This window comes from Bufo bufo, chromosome 6 (assembly GCF_905171765.1).
Source record: "Bufo bufo chromosome 6, aBufBuf1.1, whole genome shotgun sequence".
Classification (NCBI taxonomy): Eukaryota; Metazoa; Chordata; class Amphibia; order Anura; family Bufonidae; genus Bufo; species Bufo bufo.
Genome location: NC_053394.1, coordinates 405675374 through 405685234, shown reverse-complemented (window position 1 = coordinate 405685234; position 9861 = coordinate 405675374). Strand labels below are relative to the sequence as shown.

Below are 9861 nucleotides of genomic sequence, written 5' to 3'. Positions count from 1 at the left end.
AGGCTCGTAACCTCAATGACCTGAGGGTCGCCCTCTAACAAAAGTGGGATGCCATGTCTCAGCAGACAATAAGTCGACTTGTGAACGGCCACATGACAAGTTATTGAGACCCTGACATTTTTGTGGGGCTATGCCCACCACTGGTGTTGAGTGAACCTGCCTTTTGGCAGCTCCGAGTTCGGGTTCAGCGTTTAAAAACAAAACGGTTCTGAACATGTGTGGTTTTAAGTGTGTAATTTTTATAGGAGCCATAGCCAGCCTCCCTCAATTTCTTGCAGGTATCTCTAAGAAAGACCCAGGCATATCAAACACGAATATTAAAAATTAAATATATATGAAATATATAATTAAACCTTTCAATCCATATGTAATTCTGTAGGTTTCCTAAGGCCAAGAATCCTGATATATCATAAGTTCCCTGATAATAAGGACGCAAGTTATTTTTTACAAAAAAGTGAATTCCGACAAAGCTGTTTTTGAAGTATCTTTTCGATCTATGGATCATATGCCCTCTTCTCAAGCATGGGATGAGCTGTAGACGTGTTGTGTGTGCCATGAATTACTTCTACTGACACCTTTGAGTTAAATGGAAGGAAGGACATTTTGTCCGCAAAAGACTTTGATTGTCCCCTCCAGTGTAACAACATCCTATATCTAAAAAGCTCCAATCTGTTAGTGGCATTACAGGAAAACACTATATGGAAATGTAGTTAAGCACACCATTGTATCCTGTATACACAATGGCGTCTGGAGTTTTACAAGGTAAATGTGACAGATACATGATACAATATAATTTATAACATTATATATATATACACAAATAATACAAAACTCGTATAGGATGATTTATGAAATCAACATATTTGGTATCTATGTAATCAGAACAAACATAGAAATAAATCAAGAGGCATACAGAAGTAAAAACTCAATATATTTTTAAAATGTTAGACATGAAATTGGAGAAAACTGCATTTTCGCCCCTTTTTGTACGTTAAAAAAAAAACGGATAAGAATAATATATACCACTAAATAAAAGCTACATTTCTCCTGAAAATAATACCAACTATAACAAACTCATGAGAATACATAAAATTCCCACAAATATACATGTTAAATAAAGGCATAGCAAAACTGCAAATTTACAGGGGGAAGGGGTTATGGACTGCTAGCAAGATGTTATGAGATGCAGTTATATAAAAGGTGAAGAGAATCTGTCACCTGGTTTGTTCTGCCTGATGTAAGAGAATCATAAACTACAGTAGTGATAGATCTGCTGATTTCAGAGCAGGGACACTTACTTAGTTCCGTTCAGTAGTTTATCTACCTCAGGGCTCAAGAACAGGATGGGTTTTTGGGAAAAAATAAAAGCACCTTATTGATGGGATATCAAGGTGTTAACCTCTTAGTAGACAGTCGGAAAGAGTAGTAGTAGTTGGCTCCCCGACTACTCTGATGACCTGTGTTTCTACTATATAAAGACTGGTTGTCACTGGATCTTCTGTCTTTCTGTCATATATATATAAATATATGGTATCTCTGCACATTGAGGGGATTCTCTACACTAGGGCAGACCCCATGGCTGCCCTGTCCATGGCAAGTAAGCTGGCAATGTTACCGCTATCTCTGCTGTCCGCTTTGCCAAATCCTCTTATGTGCAGGCAGTAGACAGTAGCTGAATGAGCCCAGCGCCTACACAGAAGAGGATAAGGCAGGGAAGACAGATGTGAAGACAGTCCCATGAGTAAGCTACATGATTGTAACCAGCTAGCTCAGCATGGACTAGGTGGTCGTGGTCTTTACACTATGGATGGAAAGACAGAGGCTTTCTGAGACAGCACCAGAGGTGAAGTAAGAACAGGTAGTCAAGACATTCAGTTTATGGGCGTTTAGGAATTTTGGTTATGAAATTGTCAATCCTCTTAATGTTTAATATGTGATTTGTGGATACAACATGGGAATGAAAATCCTTCCGTAAGTTCTCTGCTTTGATAGAGCTGAGTTTTGGTTAAAGCTTCTCCCCGGGAGTATGAATTCTCTGATGTCTAGTAAGATGTAATTTCCGGCTAAAACATTTCCCACACTCTAAACAAAGAAATGGCTTTTCTCCTGTGTGAATTCTCTGATGTCTAATAAGATCTGCTTTATTTGTAAAGCATTTCTCACATTCCGAACATGAAAATGGCCTCTCCCCTGTGTGACTTCTCTGATGCACAACAAGTAGTGATTTAATTGCAAAACTTTTCTCACATTCTGAGCAAGAATATGGCTTCTCTCCTGTGTGAGTTCTTTCATGTTTAACAAGATGTGATTTATCTGCAAAACATTTCCCACATTCTGAACATGAATATGGCTTCTCCCCTGTGTGATTTCTCTCATGTATAACAAGATCTGATTTCTGGATAAAGCATTTGCCACAGTGTGAACATGAAAATGGCTTCTCCCCTGTGTGAATTCTCTCATGTATAACAAGATCTGATTTCTGGTTATAACGTTTTCCACATTCTAAACATAAAAATGGCTTCTCCCCTGTGTGAATCCTCTGATGTCTAATAAGATCCGATTTATTTGTAAAGCACTTCTCACATTCTGAACATGAATATGGCTTCTCCCCTGTGTGACTTCTGTGGTGCATAACCAGATGTAATTTATCTGCAAAACATTTCTCACATTCTGAACATGAATATCGCTTCTTCCTTATGTGTGTTCTTTGAGGTTGAACACTTCTTCTGTGACATTTATTTTGTGTTACAGACTGTAATGAATCAGAAAACTGGACTTGATCTAAAGAATCAGATGATGGATTTTTGCTGTGAAAGGCTTGGGGTACATCTGAGATAATGATATGCTCTTCATATGTATCTTCTGTGACTCCACAATCATCTGTTTTAAAATCTGAAGATATCAGATGTTCCACTGAGCTCCTGGGACAGTCATCTGCTAAGAGTAAAGCTGATTTTTTTTAAAATAAATATTATAACATTAATATTCTATTGATATTTTATGACAATTCTAAAAACATTTCATAAAAATGTTCATACAAGTTCAAAGGGATAAAGCAACTAAACAGAACAGATCAAAAATCTATCAGTAGACCAGTAGGTCATGATGTTGGATCACTAGGCTGTTGTTGTTGGTTCTGTCATCACTCTTTTTTAGTGAAATTCTCAGTAATGAATCATAAAGGGACCTGTGAGTCAGAGCTATCACATGGTGTCCACCTCACACACTCCCTGATGGCTACATGAATTTTAACACAGAGCAGGGTCATGTACCGTACAAAGAAGTCAATGGAAATTATTAGCAATTTTCAGCATAGAAGCTAGAAGCCAGTAGTGGATAACAAAAAGCAGATCAGGTACTTTATATTGCTCCTTACTTTATTTCCAGCTTTAGCACAAAAAAAATTCCACATGAAAAACAACACCAAAAAACGGATTTACAACTCCTGCCTAGTAAGTGATTGTGGTTAACAGCACTAATATAAGGGCATAGGGGAACCCGAAAACGAATTTAACATAGTAAGGCTGAGTTCACATTACAATTTTGCGTTCCCTTTTTCTGATCCATTAAATAAAAATAAAAAATAAAACACGAGGACAGTATACTGTATATATATGTATATACACACACACACACACATTGCAGAGAACAGTATACTCTCTCTCTATATATAAAAACTACAGAAAACAATAGACTGCTACAAAAGGATATGGATAGATTGAAAGTTTGGGCTGAGAAGTGGTGGATGAGGTTTAACACCAACAAATGTAAGGTTATGCACATGAGAAGGAAAAGTACAAGTCACCAGTACATACTAAATAGGAATGGGTTTACTACAGGACCCAGGAAGATTAGCAAATTAGGGTTATTTAGTTTAGAAAAAGGGGGAGATCTAATAACTAGACATAAATATATCAATGGTCAACACAGAGATCTCGCCCAGCATCTATTTAATACCCCGGACTGTGACCCACCTCCTCCTCTTCAAACAGCTGATTGGCGGGGGTGCTGCTCTCTACAACTCCTCCCTCATCACTCTTTAATCTCCAGCTTGGCTACCTTTTTCTATTTTTTACTTATAGTTTTTGTAATTTAAATGCTTTCTTTTTGTTATTTATTGCCCCATTACATTTCTATTTATTCACATTGTTTATTTTTCTGTTCCCAACCCTTTTATTCCCACAAGGTATGTAACTGTCACAATGGAAATTTAGGATGCTTTCAAAAGCGTCCTATTAGTGCCTGTATTCTCATTTTTGAGGACATCATCCCAGATAATCATGTTAAGGGACTCTGTAAGCTATCATTTTTCACCTTTCTGAAGTTCAGCATTTTTGTGCCACAAAACACCTTACTGAATGACAAGTTGGTAGGGCTGATTAGTCAACCTGCATTTGTGGGAGGGGCGGAGGCTCTTCATATACGAGCCACAGCCTCACTCACAGGCGTGTGTTCTCAGGTGCCCCACCCTCCCTCCCTTATCTTCTCATTTCCACAGGGTATGCCCACTTATAGGCCTACCCACGATCATGGCTTAGGGCACACAACAAGCCATTTAGTCAGGTTAGCTAAGACACGCCTAGCTCGGTTAGGTTGTTCCGGTTGTTTCTCTCCCTAGGGTTCTTCGGATATCTCTTGGCCGTAGCCATGACCACAACTGGAAATGTATTATATTACCGTCACAATTTACCAGGTGTCCCACAACCTGCACATCTGTTGTTCTGTCGGGTCTATTGGTTAATACTGAATCCCCCATAATAACCACATCATTATGGTTTGCTGTCTTGTCTATTTCCCTTAGTAGATTGTCTGTGGACTATGTAATATTAGGTGGCTTAAAGGGTTTCTGTCACCCCGCAAAACTCATTTTTTATTTTTTTTGTATAGTTAGATTCCTCATAGTGCGATATAGCAGAATATAATGCTCTTACTTACTTTCATGCGGCCGATTCTTTATAAAACGAACTTTTATAATATGTAAATGAGGGCTCTACCAGCAAGTAGGGCGTCTACTTGCTGGTAGCTGCTGCAGAAATCCGCCCCCTCGCCGTGTTGATTGACAGGGCCAGCCGGGATCTCCTCCTCCGGCCGGCCCTGTCAGTAATTCAAAAATCGCGCGCCTCGCGTCATTCGGCGCAGGCGCTCTGAGATGAGGAGGCTCGTATCCTCAGCACTCCCTCAGTGCGCCTGCGCCGATGACATCACCGAAAGAGAAGACGTCATTGGCGCAGGCGCACTGAGGGAGTGCTGAGGATACGAGCCTCCTCATCTCAGAGCGCCTGCGCCGAATGACGCGATGCGCGCGATTTTTGAATTACTGACAGGGCCGGCCGGAGGAGGAGATCCCGGCTGGCCCTGTCAATCAACACGGCGAGGGGGCGGATTTCTGCAGCAGCTACCAGCAAGTAGACGCCCTACTTGCTGGTAGAGCCCTCATTTACATATTATAAAAGTTCGTTTTATAAAGAATCGGCCGCATGAAAGTAAGTAAGAGCATTATATTCTGCTATATCGCACTATGAGGAATCTAACTATCCAAAAAAAAAAAAAAATGAGTTTTGCGGGGTGACAGAAACCCTTTAAAACAAACTCCTAACATTATTTTGATGTTCTACATGTTAATTTTCCTCACTTATATCTTCCCGAAGTGTGGGCTTTAAACTGGACTTTACATAAAGGCAAATCCATCCCCTTTGTGGATTTCACAGTTGTTTCTGATCAGACTGCAACAGAGTCATAGCTGTCATCCTGCCCTGTCACAGCTATTCCCATCATGACATAGTCCTACGCCAGTGATCTGTTCCCATCGTTGTCCCTCTACTCCTGGAGGGCAAGGCCTTTGGGAGGCTCACTTGGTGCGTGGTTCTGTTCCAGCAGTTTGTGCCCACTTGTGTCCTTCTACATCTTTCTGGCAGGCAATAATGTAGCATTTCCTCCTTCCTGGCCTGTGCAGTCTGTCTATCTCCTCTGTGTCTTTTTTTTGAAGGGGCTATGTAGCCACTAATATTCAGCTCTGGCCACAGCATGCTCGCTGCTTGTTCCCTGTAGCACTTCCTAAGGGCTGGCGTGCATCACTTCCTGTGCTTTATGGGTTAGGTCATGTGACCTCGCTGACCAATCCTAGCCCTCCTGCACATATATAAGTGGCTGAGCCCCCTTCCCAGATGCCTCAGTGTCAAGGTACTTGTGTCCTGCTAAGGTTCCTGATATCTGCTTGTATTCCTGGACTCTGCTATCTGTTTGATCCCTGCCTGCTTGACTTGACTCTCCTGTTGCCGACCCGGATTGCCTGATCTGTACCTGTGCCACCTGCCCTGACCTATTGCCTGTTTGACTTTGCCTCATCCTTCGGTCCTGCACTGTTGCTCCTGGTTACGACTCAGCCTGCTGACAACGCCTTTACCTCTGGTACCTTGCTCAGGTACCTCCTGGTCCGCCTGGACCAGCGGCCTCGTGTGCCTATCCTCCTCAAGAGGTAGAGACCTGGTGTTCCCCTTGGAAAAGTCTATCCCCACCATCAGGGATACTGTGAAGATCGAAGGGTTCACTTAGACAATGCCCTTAGAGGAGGTAGGACACGTGGCACAGTGAGTTCACACCCGCTGGTTCGTGACAATTATGACCACCAGCTAATATCTTAATTGTTGTTTGCAGCATGGACAGCAGCTAGACAGGCTGGGGTGGACTCAATAAGGTTATGGTAGGTTGTCAAAGGTATCTGGAGCCAAACTGACTGCAGTGCATCCCCACCTGCTGGAGGAGGAGTGGGGGAGGATCCACAGAGTGAACAAGATCATCAAGGTGGTCCTACAGATGCTCAATTGGGTTCAGGTCTGGAGAATAAGGCTAGGTCTACACGACGACATTTGTCGCGCAACAATTTTTATAATGGTAGTCTATGGTGTCGCACTGCAACATGCGACATGCTGTGACTGCGACGCGACACTCGAAAAAAATCCATTCGAGATGGATTTTTCTGCCACTGTCGCGTCGCAGTCGCAGCATGTCGCATGTTGCAGTGCGACACCATAGACTACCATTATAAAGATTGTCATGCGACATTGGTGCTAAAAAATGTCCTATCTGTCGCGCGACAAATGTCGTCATGTAGACCTAGCCTTAGGGGGCTAGGGTAGTAATTGGAATTCTTTGTCATGTTCTTCCAACCAATGTCGGACATTTTTAGCCATGTGACATGTTGCATTCTCTTGCTGGAAGATCTCATCCGCTCCAGTGAAGGCAATCAACATGTATGGGTGTAAGTGATCTGCAAAAATGGATTTATTTCCTAATTAGTGGAGAGTCTCTTTCACATGGATGAGTGGCCCACGAAAACCTTTCCCAGACCATAACTCTGCCACCACCAGCTGTGTTCCTCCAGCAGTGGTTGCAGGGTGTTTCTTGCCTGACAAGCCAACATCCATCCATAACTTATCCTAGAAGTCAAACCTTTGTCAATCAGCGGAGGTCTGATACTGCTGCGAAAAAAAAGGGGCAGAGACCAGCCATCTGCTTCAGAGCCCCATACGCAGTAGGGTCCCTGAACTGTCGTTTTAGGCAAATTTCTGGTATTCCCCTGAGTCATTTTAGCGGTGAGCTTCTCTGCCGTCCGTAGGGTGTCAGTCCACTCTCGTGCACCTTCATAGCTGACATTCATCTCTCACATTAATGGCACATGGTGCTTCATAGTTTTCATGTGATCAGTTTTTCGCAATGGTGCCATTTGTCCACTCACCATACACTTTCCCCACAGCAGCATGAGAACAGTTCACACTGCGCAGTTTCAGAAATAGCGCCACCCAGGGCCTGAATGCCAATAATCATCCATTTTTACAACTCTGATAAATCACCCCTTTTACCCGACAGCTACGAGGTATATGTGTGCAGATAGCCTATCATGCACCTTATATACCCATCGAGCCAGCTCACCAAATGTGACTTCATTCATGAGCTACGTGCGGCTGACCTCGAAAGTAGGAAAGGGTCAGAATAATGTGACTCAACTGTGTAACTTCCTTTTGTTCGGGTGTGAAACTGAGGACACTACTGGGTTTATAAGTTGCATCTAGGATTTCAATGACACGCCTGGTCACCTATAAAACCTCTCAGTACATACAATAATTGTCTCTGCATGACTATCCTCACTAATCTTCTCCCTTAAGTGTCAACAAGGGGACTATTAGACAGCCGTCATTATTTTTTTTTTTAAACAGGCAGCAATTAGTGATCAGTGTTGGATCTCTTTTTATTTTACCAGTATAGCTTGCCTTGGTGGTGGCTCTGCCAATAGACTCTTCCCAGCGACCAAAGATTCAAAGGTAAGTAAATCCTCCATGGCCGCCCCGTACTGCTGACTGAGCGTTAATAGAAGGTAGAGAATAGATTACAAACCCAACCTTCTGATCAACACTGCGGGATTCCTTGTAGTGGTATTAAAGGGGTATTCCAGCTTTATGATATTGGTGACCTATCTTTAGGATAGATCATCGTCAGATTGGTGGAGGTCTGACTCTCGGCACCCCCTTCGATCAGCTGTTTGACGAGGGTAGTGGAAGAGCAGTGTCTTCTTCACACAATTTTATTTAGTGATTACTACTCACCTGGGCGGTTATCTGTAGGAATGTCCTCTATACTCTGCTCGTCACCCTTCACATATGTCTCTGTAACATATATTATGTTCAGATCTTCACACGGATTCACAAGCTGTGAAATAAATATTTTAAAGGTCATCAAACAGTTGGAGAAGTCGTGTGGAATGTTTTATATGACCAGAAGAAAATCATTAAAGGGGTATTTGGGTTGTGATAAGTTATCCTATCCACAGGATAGGGGATAATTGTTAGAGCAGTGGAGGTCCTACCAAGGGGACATTCACCAAGAATGATGGCCTTGTAACCCTTTGGGGCTCCCAAAATGATGAGTGATAAATTAGCCATGTGCACCATCACTGCATTCATCTGTAAGAAAGTTCCGGACACAATCAAGTACAGCGCACAACTATTTAAGGAACTTCCAGTGTGAATGCCCCAACTTGCCAATTTGTTAATTTCAGGGGGCCCCCAAGGTGTACGAAGTCGGTGCGAATTAAGAGGTCAGTGGACGTCTAGTGGTAGGGCCCCCATCGATCTATTGGTTATCCCCTATCATGTGAATAGGGGATAACTTGCCACAACCCCTTTAATTAGCACGGTGGACAAAGTTGAAATGACAGCTGGAGTTCTCTGACCCAAATATCTGCTGGTCTCCTGTATAAATCCAAGCTGTTGGTTCATTATTCCAACTAGCAGTCTCCATAACCAGAAAACTGTGAGAAGATCCAGATGATATGTAATGTCTATGGTCAGCTGTAATCCTGCCACCTGCACCTTTCTAATTATACAAGGATAAAACATATAATACTGGTGGATAAAACAGGACTGAACACAAGATCTTCACAGCCTCTACAGATCATAGGGGACATTTCATGAGACCTTATCTCCATCTACCTGATCATCCTGTGGGACATTGTGATGTTCTTCTGAACCATCCTGTGGAAGAAGAGGACTGGGACATCTCTCCGGTGTTCTTCTCTCTTCCTTAACTGTAGGAAACACATCCAGTGACTAAATTCATTCCTTACATACAAATAATGAGAGGACGTGTGTATTTAGTCATGTCTATTACCTGGTGATGTGAGGGTCCGGTGATCCTCCATCATGACGTCCTTGTACAGATCTTTGTGTCCTTCTAAATACTCCCACTCCTCCATGGAGAAATAGACGGTGACATCCTGACACCTTATAGGAACCTGACAACACAATGATACAGTCATTACCCAGATCCCTTCATAGCGTTCCTGTATAATGTCCCAGCATTCCCAGC

The 9861-nt window shown here is 42.5% G+C and overlaps 1 protein-coding gene across 1 annotated transcript; it reads right to left on the bottom strand.

The window, feature by feature from the left end:
• Window positions 1–914: 914 nt before the first annotated feature.
• LOC121004524 (gastrula zinc finger protein XlCGF71.1-like) lies at window positions 915–9536 on the bottom strand. The gene is made up of 3 exons (XM_040436793.1): window positions 9486–9536; window positions 8601–8703; window positions 915–2949 (listed from the first exon to the last, which is right to left on the bottom strand). The coding sequence occupies exon 3, from the start codon at window positions 2630–2632 to the stop codon at window positions 2006–2008; it is 627 nt and encodes a 208-aa protein (XP_040292727.1). The 5' UTR covers window positions 2633–2949; window positions 8601–8703; window positions 9486–9536; the 3' UTR covers window positions 915–2005.
• Between the last annotated feature and the right edge of the window lie 325 nt (window positions 9537–9861).